At 42.8% G+C, this 14,527-nt stretch overlaps 1 protein-coding gene across 3 annotated transcripts in view; it reads left to right on the plus strand.

The window, feature by feature from the left end:
- LOC119657659 (Kv channel-interacting protein 4) overlaps window positions 1-14,527 on the plus strand; it is a 443,826-nt gene that overhangs the window by 416,553 nt on the left and 12,746 nt on the right. For all 3 annotated transcript variants that reach the window (XM_038064686.1, XM_038064683.1, XM_038064684.1), the window contains one exon: window positions 10,975-11,187. In XM_038064686.1, coding sequence (XP_037920614.1) covers window positions 10,975-11,187 — 213 coding nt within the window. The remainder of the gene's footprint in view (window positions 1-10,974; window positions 11,188-14,527) is intronic.

Genomic DNA, 14,527 nt, shown 5'->3' on the forward strand with positions numbered 1-14,527 from the left:
ACAAAACTCCCCTAAGGTTTCGATACTTAAGCAAGGGGATGGTCTCGCCCCCTCCCTCTTTACCTTGGTGCTCGAATGCGTCGTCAGGGTGGTGCCTTTTATTGATACCAGAGGTAGGTTATTGGTAAAATCAGCGCAACTGGCAACGTACGCAGACACCGTGCATATTCTTGCTCAATTAATGTTTTGTGCGAAAGAAGTGTTCGAGCAGTTCGAGTGAGCAGCGTGCTAAGTGGGACCAATGAATCCAAAACGAAATACATGACCCAAACTCAAAAGGCGGCTGCTAGTGTTCAGAACATTACAATGGGCGGACATAATTTCTAACAGGTGGATCAATTTGTCCACCTAGGAGGTCTGCTCTCGAAGGACGAAAACGAAAAACACGAGATATAAAGGCGAATTACTATTGCTCATAAAACATATGTGCACCCCCTGGAAAAGCAGACCGATATCTTCGAAAGAAAAGTTTTCTGAAATATTTTTGGTACCATAAAGGAAGGAGACGCCTGGCGAATCAGATACAATCATGAATTGTATGAATTATTTGACGAACAACCAAAATCCACACTATTCAAAATCTGAAAATTGGGTTGGACTGGCCACATCGAGTGCTAAAAGGCGTAGCCGATGGTAGCTGACCAAAAAGGAAGCCAAGAAATGATTGTCTAACTGGACAACGCGGTCTTTGTATAGAGATAATTGAAGGCGATACATCCGGGAGGTCACGGCCCGATTTAGACTGTATTGCCATCGAAGATTATAATGCTACTAAATTTTGTTTTTCTAGGATGACCCGCATTGGATAGGTAATTTGAAATAATTAAGATTTCCTTCTTTCTATTCGCTAGTGACAACAACAAGTTTGACTTGTTAACACTGATGAAGGGAACAAGTGATTTCTGAAATAGCGGTATTTGCAGGATCAATAAATATCTCTAGCAAATAGAAAACAAGTCGGGAAACCGGAAGCTGGGCGCTTTAGATATGAAAGGTTTTGTTTGCTTCTTGCGTGAGTATATTTGAGTGTAGAACTATCCCAAATGTACGTAGCATATCAGATTTAGTACTTCGGGTTTAAATTTACACGGTGAAGACAAATTTGAGCTACTGTAACTTTGTTACTAATAGTATGATTTTGATCAAACTTGGAGATAATATACCTCATATTATGTTTTATACTACTACCAGCTTTTATAACTCTGAGATAAACTTAAGGGGGGTTTTACTCAATTTTCCCAAAAATATGGTAATATACTACTATTAACTTAATTTGAACAGATATCGATATGGAGAGTATTTTGAAGCCTGGGCACCGTATAGAGGCAGCTTCGTGATTTTTTTCAAAATTTTCAGTTGGGTAGTTTCTGAGAATGGGTCCGTTAAAGAAACAATCACTTTGCACCCCTCCCACTCCCCGCATTTTTAACAAATCTCAAAACTAAGACCGGCTTCGAAAAGTACTAATCGTACCTTTCATTTGATATCCCGCATGACTATATTTGGTGAAAAAAAAATTTTACACCCGCCTTTTACATGTATGGGGACCCGCCTAAATCTCAAATATCACTGACTGCATGTCTGGGGGCCCACAGTTCCTTCTCACCAAATTTCGTGTCAATCGGTATAGCCGTTTCTGAGAAAAGTGCCTGTGACAGGCAGACAGACAGACTGACAGACAGACAGACAGACGGACCGACAGACAGACGGACCGACAGACAGACATGGTTCCAGGTTGCTTATAGCTAGGGTAGTGAGTTCGATCTTACTCTATGCAGCTCCAGTTTGGGGAAAGGCATTGCAGGTTACATCTAACGCTAACAAACTGAGTTCAGTCTACAGAAGAACAGCCCTAAGGGTGTGCTCGGCATTCAGGACTGTCTCAGATGATACAGCATTCGTCGTCTCTGGAATGATGCCCATTGACATCCTGGCAGATGAGATGACGAATATATATAATGCGAAGTCTATTTCTCCTTTATCGCAGACGAAGAACGCCGAAAGGGAGAGATCTCTAAATAGACGGCAAGAGCGTTGGGAACGCTCGGGAAAGGGACAGTGGACACACAGGCTCATCCCTGCCATCAAGGTCGGGGGTGGTTTTAGTGGGTAAGAATCCCACACGCTGGCGTCTCCAGGCCAATGTCTTTCAAAGATTTCCACGTCCTCAAAAAAAAAAGACAGACAGACATTGAACCGATTTTAATAAGGTTTTGTTTTGCATAGAGAAAAGGCTACCCAGCAGGTAACTGATACTCTTTTTCAATAAAAGGCTGATATAAGTGCGTTATAAGATATGCGCTGGTCAAGCACGATTTCCAAAGATCCAAATTTGTTAGCATCCAGTAAATCCTGTGCTCAGAGTAAATTTCCTTGTGAGCCTAAAAAGGAAACACACTGTTATGGGTTTTGAACATATCACCGCTTGGCTAGTATTGATGAATGCCGGAGCGCATAGGGGGGCGGGCAATATAGCCTCAGGTTATCCTTTTATTGGGGTGGTGCTCTATCCTTGAATAATGACACCACCTCAAATTTAGCATAATAATCAGATGGGAATAAACACCGAAGTTTAGATGGGAAAAAATTTTGTTCACCGGATAATGCAGTGCGTCCCACATAAATGGAATCCCGACGAAGACCATAATCCAGTAACAAACAAAATATCAATAACACAATAACAGTAGAAAACAATGACTATAGGAGAGCACAACTTTAAAAGCATTCAACATTTTTCCAATCTGGAGTCGAAAATCACAATCGATAATAATTACGATCATGAAATTCTCGCTGTTATTAGCGACAGCATACGGAAACTGTTGCTCTCGAAATCTTTCATTATGGGGGGTTTCAACCCCATACAATTGAATAGCACTGCCAGCCGGGCTTTACAGACAAAAATTGCAAGGTCCTAGCCGCGTTGGATAAAAAATCCGCCAAGAAATGTTTGGTCTCTTACAGGAGTGTCCACAATCCCGTAGCCTAATCAGCTAAACAATCTAGATGCGGTATCTCTGGCGATTAGTTACAAATAAAATCCGGCTCAATATTTAGCGGTAAGCCAGTCCCCTCATTTATATGGGTGAAGTTGCTCCGATCCAGAAAGACTTTATGTTTTCTTTCAGCTTCTGTATAAATTACTCGGTCGTACGTCTGATTTGGGTGGAAGAAGCAAGAGGCTGTCGAAGCTGCATCCAGCGTATTAACCCACCGTCGTTTCAGCCGTTTCCTATCGACTTCGATGTTCAGATCAATCTTTCGCAACTTCTCCACGATCGATACAATCTCATTTTGGAAGTAATCGTGGCGTGTTACGACATTGCTCCACTGTTACATTTTCCTCTTCATTATCGCGAGGCGTCGTTCAGCGTCCTTTACAGTCAAATAATTAATCATAAACGGCGGCAGCGATGATGCCTCTGCTGTCAATGTTGCGTTTAAGAACACCTTTTCAACCAAGTTATATATATCATCATTAACTGATAGCAATGACGTACAATTATTCAGATGGCTTGAAAATATAGTAATTGTTTATGCGGTCGTTAAAAACCCCTGGAATAAATGACAAATAGGTTCGGCAAAGGTTTCCATTTACATAATTAACAATTTTGACTTGCCTAACTGATTTTTTGCTTTTTTTGGGTTGTGATGGGTCCACGAAATGTAGCGAATGGTTGAGTGCTTTTTATTTTATTTTTTATTTTGTGTAAATCAAAACCTTATTAAGATCGATTCACTGTCCGTCTGTCACACGAACTTTTCTCCAAAACGGCTACACCGATTCAAACAAAATTGGACATGCGGGAGCTATGAAGTGCCACGAGTGACATATCGGAAACTGTAAGTAAGGGACATATAGTAAATTAAGGTGAAGTTTAATGGGAGCCCCCAGATATGCAAAGGAGGGATGTAAATATTTTTTCCCCTAATGTATCCCTGTATACCAGAAAGATGAAAGCCCACTATCAGTATTTTCACAAGTAAATTTTAACGAAAATTTTAATTTTAGTGAGTGAGCGGCAAAAATGTATGGCAGGACTCATTTCCGGAAACTACCCAATCCAAAAATTTGAAAAAATTCAGGGCCATGCGCTTATATGAATTTGAGGCCTCAAAATATATGCCATTGTCATATCTGTTCAAATACAAATAGTATGCTACCAACTTTTAGAAAATGACCGAAACCAAATGCGGAATGATCGAATCATCAGCAAGATTTCCGACTGAACCCGGATGAAACAGAGTTTTGAATTATTCAACCCAATGAAACTGATAATGAGATAATGAAACTGATCATCATCAGTAACATTGGCCTGCTGAAAATTGAGTAGTTTAAGTATATAGAAAACTTCGCCGTAAAACTGAAGAAAGTATTATAGCTCCATAACTTGTAAACACATCAAAAAACGCCTCAAATCCAGAATCACGCATGTTAGGCTTGGGAATTCTACTTAAATCTGTAAACTGAAAATAAAACAAATAATAAACAAATAACCAATCAATATCTTGGCCAAAGTCTTCGAATGATGTATTTTAGCGGCGTAGGGAATCGTTTGAGGTAACTTTCTCCTCAGTATTTGACTCGAGTAAATACCAGCATCGCAATATTTCCTTGATCTGGGCTCTTCCAATTTCTGCCTATTTCCAACTTATATTTGCCTTGCCTTAGTTGTTGAAGCACTTTGCTTGCCCCTTATAGGGAGGTACCCCAACGCACATATTGGGGAACAATGGTGCAGACCCCAATATATATGTACTTTAATTGTAATTTAATTAATCAGGTTTTGTATTTCCAGCTTACGGAATAAATCTATCCTATTTGAAGTCTGTGATTTTATGCTTCTTTTCTCCTTACCAAGATGTTTCTAATAAAGGTAAAGATTTACCTTACTAGATAGGGATCGGAGTGGGTGAGGCCACTCCCAGGTTATAGAAGCTGCAATCGCTCTCATTTGTTTTCCCAGAGGGAGCCCTAAAAGCCTTTCCGGCGTCCGGGTTCCTAGACGGTGCGGAAGCATCACTCTCTCGCGTAGAAACTTGTCCCTGGAAACAGTAGATCAGTCCCAGTAGATACCAGACGGAGGGCAATCACACCTGAGGAGTACCAGACCAGGTTTCAAGTACGGCCCCTTTTAACAGGAGTATGCGCTACGGTCTCTCGATGGCGAAGCGCATGGAAGGTAATGAGGCGACTAGAGCAGGAGGGGATCTTTCTGGTTCAGCAGTATGCCTGTAGTGACCTGAAGGCGTTGAAGAGGCAGCAAAGGGTGAAGGAATTGGAGCACCAGCGGCGAAAGAAAGACGGAACAGCGAAACCCATTTCTTTACTACAGCGCAGAATAAGTTGGACTAACATTGCAAATAAATGCAAATAAATGATCGATAACAATACATAACATGGGACTTCGTTCACTGTATGTTCCTCTCTCATTCTAATTGATGGCCTAATAACAATTAGCATGAACAGCGGATCGTGGTTACTAAGACAAAAATGTTGCGTTAAGTCAGTGGTCTTACCGGATATGATTATATCCACGAACATTCACGGTTGATATGGGGTTGCCCCTGAGTTAAAAAAATCGAGAGGGACGTCTACGATGTTATTGTACCATAAGCCTCGTTGATGAGCACTCATCAGCTAAGATGCCTTAGTTTTAACCTGCTGCTCGACAGACTCCCTATCTTACAAAAGGGCTTCCCACTGTCTTGCGGGAAATTTCATTAGGTCTAGTATCAAATTTCTCTTTTAAATATCTGACACAATCCGCTTTCTCTTCAATGTTCTTCAGCTTCAGATCAGATATCGAGAAGACTTGATGAAAAATCGCTTTCCAGAGATATATTCTTTCTAGATCACCATATCATCTTTTCTGAGGATGGAAACAAACTGAAGCGTATTTTACTTTTATGTCTCCTTCCTTGGTCTTAGCCTTCGCGTATTTTTTACTTTCCTTTTTCTCTTAACAGTTGGACGATATCGCTACTTTCATGATTTTGGCTATTTTCTGTATCTGCGCATATAATGGTGTGTGAACAAATTCTCTTCCAACTTTTCTGTCGTCCCAATTCTCCCAATCCCCCTCTTTCCGCAGTAAGTTATCCATTGACCCTATTAACATTTTTTAACGGCTGGTGCGTATTAAATGTATTCTTTATGGTCTCAAGCAGCTTGCTTCGAGTAGGATGAGAAATGGTACTTTTCTATTCCATGTCTAATTTGTTTTCTATTGGGATCATTTTTCCTTCGTTCCAACTTAGACAGGAGTTTCTTGGCGCTTGTCTAGCCTTCACTTTTGACCACCACTTACATCAAAGGAGATTTTCGAACTTCTCTTCAATGGTTCTTACTTTAGGTATGAATTTTGCAAGTGCGAATATATTTAGTCCCCAAATGTGCCATTGCTCTGAGTGCTCTGTAGGCTAGCATGTTGATCTATTCATTTTCTTTTGCAGACTTCTTGTAACAAGAAGGGTAGTATAGGTCCCAGGGCGAAACGTGGATTGTTACCCACGATGGAGCATAAAACCTGGGAAATGCCTGCTGAACCAACACCAACAGCTCTACTACCAAAGCATATCTCCACCTCCACGTGGCGACCGCTGGGAGTTCTTTCTTTATGAAAAACTGCATACGGAGAAGGATGAAGGCGAGTCTCCCGCGCTTAAAAACGGGACAAATTGTACCAACTGGTTCTCCAGGTTGGGGGTTGGGTAGGGCTGACAACCCTACACGGAAAACCGATGCTACGGAGCCACGAAGGGAGCCTCGGACAGGACGGACTTTAAAACGACGCACCCGGCAACGATAACGGATCAACGATTTGCGCATTTTCTCATGGAACGTGCGCTCCCTGTACAGAGATGAAGCTAATGAGCAGCTAGCCGATACCCTGTCCCAATATAGGGCTGATATAACAGCGTTACAAGAGATGCGATGGACAGGAACCGGTTTCCTGGAGAAGAGCCACTACACCATATATTATAGCGGTCATCCAGTAAACCATCTGCTCGGAGTAGGTTTCTTAGTCAGCCAAAAAAATGAAACCTGCTGTTATCGGCTTTGAAAACATAAGCGAACGGCTATGCACTCTGCGCTTGCGAGGCAAGTTTAGAAATATAAGCCTCATAAACGTTCGCACCCCTACAGAGGAGACTGCAGAGTCGAAGAAGGATACTTTCTACGAAGCAGTAGAACGAACCCTCGAAGCCTGTCCCAGATATGATATCGAAATCATACCTGGGGATTTTAACAGCCAAGTAGGGAAGGAGCCCGTATTCAGGCGATACGTTGGCTCCCATAGCTTACACGAAAAAACAAATGATAACGGACTGCGGATTATTCAATTAGCAGGGTCACATGAAATGGTTGTTGGAAGTACCTGGTTTGCGCGGAAAGCGATTCACAAACATACGTGGGCCTCTCCAGACGAGACCACTTTCAACCAAATTGACCACGTGTTGATCGAACGCCGCCACCTCTCAGCCTTGATGAATGTCAGAACATATAGGGGGGCCAATATAGACTCGGATCACTATCTCGTTGGCATGGTGCTCCGAGCTCGAATAACAATACCACCTAGAATCCCCTCTGCCAATCAGGTGAGAATGAACACTGAAGCCATCTACAACATAACCCTCCGCGACACCTATAAGAGGGAAATTGACGCCGCAATAACCGCAGTCAACAGAGGACCTGGAGATGACGCATCAACAAATGATCTTCACAATCACCTGAAAAACGTTATCATGGATACAGCCACAAGCATACTTGGCCCCAGCCGCAAAAGGAGTCGGAACGGCTGGTTTGACGATGAATGTAAGCTAGCTACGGAACGGAAGAATGCCGCATACCGGGTAATGTTGCATTCTCAAAGAACGCGGGCACGCGCAGAGACTTATCACGAACTCCGTCGAGCGGAGAAGCGACTTCACAGACGGAAAAAGGAAGCCTAGGAGAACCAACAAGTCTATGAACTAGAAAAGTACAGGGAGCAACCGCACAAGTCGCGGAAGTTTTACCAACAAGTCAGCAGGATGAAACCTTATACACCTCGATGCTCATCCTGCCGAGAGAAAGAGGGAAATCTGATTTCCGATAGAATGGGCATATTGGAGAGATGGGTTGAGTACTTTGATGAAGTACTGAACAACCAGAACATCGGCGAGTCGGAGGTCCCGCCAACTGAAGACGACGGACAAATACTGCCACCACCAAGTTTAGGAGAAACAGTCCCTTCAATTCATCGGCTAAAAAATCATAAGTCGCCAGGAGCCGATGGAATTACAGCCGAATTGGTCAAATATGGAGGCGACCAGTTACACCAAGTGGTTCATCAACTTGTGCTCAAGGTATGGGACAGCGAATCAATGCCTGAAGATTGGCAATGAGGCATTATCTGTCTCATACATAAAAAGGGAGATATCACACAGTGCAGCAATTATAGAGGTATCACGTTGCTGAGTACCATCTATTAGATATTCTCCACTATCTTGCTAGGCCGGATAGCCCCATACGCTCAGAACATCATTGGCCCATACCAAAGAGGCTTCACTCCAGGCAAATCAGCAACAGATCAGATTTTCTCTCTGCGGCAAGCGATGGAAAAACTGTTTGAATATGGACAACAGTTGCACCATCTGTTCATCGACTTTAAAGCCGCCTATGATAGCATAGCCAGGGTAAAACTGTACACGGCCATGAGAGAATTCGGTATCCCGACGAAATTAATAAGACTGACTAGGCTGAACCTGACCAACGTGCGAGGCCAGATAAAAGCAGCAAGATCTTTGAAAGGAAATATCTGCGTGCTTGCACGGGGCTTAATAGGACTGCTTCGTCAAACTATGAGCACTATATAACTAATGAAGTGATGTATGCAGCTGCTGCTGTGCCAAGAATCGACACAGTTATCGTCAGATTGATTCGGAATCATATAGTACGATCTGCTTCGCATGGGGGGTTGGGGTTGGGTTTGGGTTGGGGGGGTTTCGCAGCCGTTCTACCCAAATGTTTCTTGGTGGGGAACGGGTGCTGATTTTGTCTCCAGTTGTAACTTATAAATACATACGTTATTATTCTGTTTTTTTTGTATGGATGTTATTGTAAACAAAAAGAAAAAATGTATAATATAAAATATATTATTATGATAGTTTTAAGGACAACAATTTAAGTTAAAAGTATCAAATATTTATTATTACTTTTATATTTCTTTATTTGCCACTAAGGCCAAGTGAATTCTGTCGGGTTTTTGACCATTTCCCGACAACTTATTGTAAAATTAGATTTTTATTTCTTACTGTTTCTCTTCTCTGCCTGTAAATTGTTATTCGAAAACTTTGAGAGCCCACAGTGGCCATTAGATTTAAGTTATTTTTGTTATTTTAAAAGATTGTTTTTTATTGTTCATTTTTCCAATCTATATACTATTGTTACCTATTTCTTAAATATAAAAAATATTTTAAAAACAAAAACAAAAACTCTCAAGACCATTCGACATCAATGCGCTATCACGCGTCCTCTTTAACCTGGCCCTCGAGAAAGTGATCTGTGATGCTGAGGTAAATGCAATAGGTGCGATCCTCTTCAAGTCCACCCAACTACTGGCTTATGCTGACGATATCGACATCATGGGAAGAACCACCCGAGACGTACAAACTGACTTCATCCAGATCGAGCAGGAGGTGATCGGCGCGAGATGTTGGGCTGCACATCAATGAAGGCAAGACAAAATATATGGTGGCAACGTCAGCACCGAAGACGAATCAACCAACAACATCAAACCGCACTGGTCAAACACGAAGAAGAATAAGGATAGGAGAATACAACTTTGTGACCGTTGACAATTTCTCCTATCTAGGGTCGAAAATCACAACCGATAACAACTACGATGATGAAATCCGCGCACGGTTGTTGGCCGCCAACAGAGCCTATTTCAGCGTACAAAGACTGTTCCGCTCGAAACGTCCCACCATAGGGTCGAAGCTCTTACTGTACAAGACTATGATCTTGCCAATCCTCATGTATTCCTCGGAAACTTGGGTTCTTACCAAGAAAAATTGCGAACTCTTGGCCGCGTTCGAGAAATGAATCCTCCGAAGAATGTTTGGCCCCCTACATGAGGATGGACGATTCCGTAGCCTACACAATGACGAAATCTATGAGCGATACCATGACCGTCCGGTTGTGGATAAAATCCGGCTCAACAGGTTGCGGTGGGCGGGTCACTTAGTCCGTATGGATGAAGATGATCCCACCCGGGGAGTCTATAAGGGCAATATCTATGGTAGAAAAAGAAGACGAGGCAGACCCTGCCTAAGATGGAGCGATGGCGTGGACCAGGACGCCAGACAGCTTTTAGGGATATCGAATTGGTGGACCTCGGCGCAAAACCGGGATGTCTGGAGTTCCTTACTAAGGCAGGCCTAGACCGGATATCGGTTGTTGCGCCGTTGATGATGATGATGTCTTTAGGAACGTCAGGTTCAAAAATACCCCATGTTTGTCTCAGTTAGTCATTCTTCAGCGATCACTATAACACTCATACCCCGCGTTAGGTGTACCAGTTGCAATCTTGATTCAGGAGCGATACCGCATTATTCATTTAACTTGCAGGCATATGTTTCTAAATATCTTTTCCCGAAATGGCGTACCCGAGACATCCAAAATCTAATTTAGGCAATTTAAGTAGAAAGAAAAGAGTTTAAAGGTGGGCACTTTTTTCAGAACGTTTATAGATCCAGCTGAGAACATTTCATACTCCTGATTATTTGAAGATGTTACAGTTATGATCAAATGCTTTTAGTGATATGTACATCTAAGTTGAAGGTTTAATTACGAATACAGAAGAAAGTAGTAATTCTAGAACTTCAGCTTCTCGCCTTGTAATAGCAATATTTCGTCTGCCAAATATTTTATCTCCCTAAGGAACTAAAATATTCAACTGACTTCCTCTATCTTTTGCTTACATTCCACAGGATTTTGTTCAAGGACTCTCAATACTCTCGCGCGGATCAATGGAGGAAAAGTTACGGTGGACTTTCTCACTGTACGATATAAACGGCGACGGGTACATCACGCGAGAGGAAATGACTGACATTGTGACTGCCATATACGAACTCGTCGGCCGACTTCCTGATACTTGCCCCGACGAGGAGAAAATTAAAGAAAAGGTCGAAAGAATTTTTCAGGTAAGCATATACCCAAGAATGTATCAGTTTCAGACACCATTACGACACCACAGGTACCGAAAAACGATTTAAAGGAAATGGGAAACGGAGATTTGGAAACATTTGGGTTGAGATTTCAATTCCAATTTCCCTTATTTCGATGGCTGAAAAGGAATTGGATTAATTGAGGCATTACAATAATGAATTTGGGGAATATATGTAGAAATGTATGTTTTACGAAAAGCGAAAGTGAAATTTTATTGCACAGTGGATAATTCATTCATGACTTTTTATATCTTCTCCTTTTTAGGGGTTGGCTCTTTCCGAGTGGGTTTGTCATTTCCTACAATTGAAAGTCGGATTCCAATTCATGCAGCTTTTAAGTCGGCGTTAAGCATGCCAAAACATTATTGGACTTCTTTTGCGTAGTTTATTTAACAGTATATTACTGAATCCTGTAAATTTACTGGAAAGGCCCTTTAAGTTCATCTTAGAGAGTCCTTGGGTCATAATATGCGGCACCATATAGAAAAGTCGCACCCTTCCCCCGTGAAATAGCTTCACTGTGAAGCATAACATTTCAATATTATGATCAAATGAAGTTTCGACGCACATTCACTGTTTGTGGAAGATTGTCTGCTGCACTTCATTTTCTTCCCACATAGTATTTCATATTCATTGCTTCCTGAACCCTCTTTATGTAATCCCGCTCCATTCCACGATATTAAAATTGACGTCTCTTAAGTATAAAGTGTATACTAATTATGGCATTAGCTTCTTTTCAAAATTTCTACCAAAACCACTCTCGAACTTGAAGTTATATCTTTTGAGGGTAGGGAGGTGAAATGCATTTACACATAAAGTGGCGAACTCCACCCTCAAACAGATTGCCGGCAAAAAACCCCGCTGGAGCGTCTAGGACTCTACCCCAGAACCGTTTGACACATAACCTCACGCTAGTCCTATACTATGGGAGCAAAAGCTCCTGGTTCAAGGAGCCACCCGGCACCATGTGTCTTCGCTCAATTATGGTGCCCGGGGACGCAAGGGACTCTTCCATCGAAAGCTGATGACGATGGTGCTCTTACCTTCTACAGAAGAAAAATGTGTGGCAGGCATCACCAATCACATCTTTGAAATAAATGCAGTCAGGCGATCGTGATTTCCCGATACTCTGCAGATAAGATCTAAGAACCTCATATTCATGCCTGTCATGATGCGGAGGAATTTCAGCTCCACCTTCAAAAGGACTATGGATTCACCGGTCTGAATAGGGAGGTCTGTGAAAACCCTCTCCTTGCTCAGGACAACGACTTCGTTTTCCTCCAAAGCTTGGCAGAATCCATGTTCAGCAAACCATCTGTTTACTTGCCGCATTATCATCCGCGTATCCAACCAGATGTGAATCATTAGGCATCTCGGGTCGTAGAAGATTATCGTATAAAGCGTTCCAAGAGTCCGGGCGGAAGATAGATGCCTGAGCCGTCTCCGATGTGACGTTCAGTCTGCGCTATCCTTCCTTCCTGTAGGTCAGGGCAAGGTCCCTTAAATAGCTCTCCAATATCGGTAAGTAGCCTGCAGCATGGGAACGAATTTCCAATGTTTCAAGCATGTAGCACGACCTTGCAAAACTGAAGGCGTTTCTGGGTCACTAGGAGCACCACTTATCGACAGTGGCGACTAGGTGCTTGAGTCAGCTTTCACTGCTTGGACCACCTCCCTAATCGTATCGATTATGGATGCCCCGCTCTAAAACGATATTGTGTTGCTGTGTCAGTCAGTCTTGGCTTGATAAGCTCCTCAAGCAGCTTCCTCGCGGTGTCCAACATACCGAGAGGATGATATAGTGACGACGCTTCCCATATCTATGCCACATGGCTCTCTGTTAACGTTAGTGATTAGCTCCTGCCCGCAGCGTGTCTTCTGCCTGTTGATTTCGTGACAAACTTCCTTTTCTCTTCTCTTATATTCTGCGGATCTTAGCACCGCTTCATCTTGGGCTCTTGCAGGCTGAGCAGTCTGCCGAAGTCAGAGACAGTTCCTTCAGCCGTCCACCAGTACACAGGTATTTTCTCGGGACGCAGTTTTTGTTTGGGAGACGATGCATTTCAAGCTGCGGTGATAAATCTCATTGTTGAATGAACCAGAGAAACCACTGCTTTCGTGCTTAGAATGATTTGGACTGTCTCGCTGAACGATTCTTCTTATCGGTCTTCGATCTAAGCTCGACTGGTATATTGTCGGTTCGAGTCTTTTGGAAGGTTTAACATCTTCCCGAGCGTCTTCTGGTTTGGTGTTGTTGCGGACTTCTTGAAGAACTTCCGCGAAAGATCTCCCTTCGTTGATGAAAATGGCCTCCGAACGTAGTTTACCCTTGTAGTTTTCTTTGGCGTTGGTATTACCATCTTTGTCGACTTTGCTACAATGGAGAAACTGCCGCCATTATCCAACGCTGTTTGGGACATTTAATTACCACCTTTCTGAATTCTCTTTGCTGCGTTCTTATCGGCAGATCCACGCTGTTTGGTTCTTGCCTCCTGTTGCCGCTTTTTGTCCCAACTCTGATGGGCTGAGGGAGCTACATTTTGAGCAGCTAGGGGCTGTACTGTCGATGTGTTTTTTCCTCCTCGACTGTCTTCGCTGGTATGCGATAAGGTCCAGCAGTTCCATTTTCATTTCCATTTTTGACATCCATGGAGATGTTTCACTGGACGATGATAGCAGTCTTCACTTTCCATAGGACAAGTCAGAACTTCTTGAGTAGCCTTTCTTTATCTGCGCTGTCTTTCCGCTGAGATCCATGCTCTCCGGTTATATGACTTGCGTTTTCGCCTGGTTGGGGAGTTCATCACTCTTTTTTCAAAGGGGTGTTATCCAGTTCGAAGTTTGTCATGCTTTTCCGAACTCGAATTCGATGGCGTTTCTCCCTTATGGCCTCTGCGGTGTCACTTCGTTTTTCGCTACCAGTTATATTCGCTATTGGGACAGTGGCACTCTCTACTTTTTCAATATCTGGTCGTCGTAACCTTGCGCTTCTTGCAAAAAAATTACGGTATACTCTGCCATTTTGGCTGCCTGAAGCGGTGGGCTTAGTGTATTGTTGCTCCTTCTAAAACTGTCCGCTAGAAACTGTAGTTGGCTTAAATGATCCCCCTGATTGTCTATGCGATGAGGAAGATCAAGCGTGGGTTGACATAAACCCCTAGAGAGCCGGGATCAGGTGCTAGTCGGGAGTCCATCTCAACTGAGTCAGCATCGCCAACTTGATTGTGTCATAGCTTTGAGTGTGCTTGTAACCCTCCCAATGTTATCATTGGGATAGAGGCAGTTGTAACATTAACCTGAAAGCCTTTCCCACGAG

The sequence above is a fragment of the Hermetia illucens genome, chromosome 5 (assembly GCF_905115235.1).
Source record: "Hermetia illucens chromosome 5, iHerIll2.2.curated.20191125, whole genome shotgun sequence".
NCBI classification, from domain to species: Eukaryota; Metazoa; Arthropoda; class Insecta; order Diptera; family Stratiomyidae; genus Hermetia; species Hermetia illucens.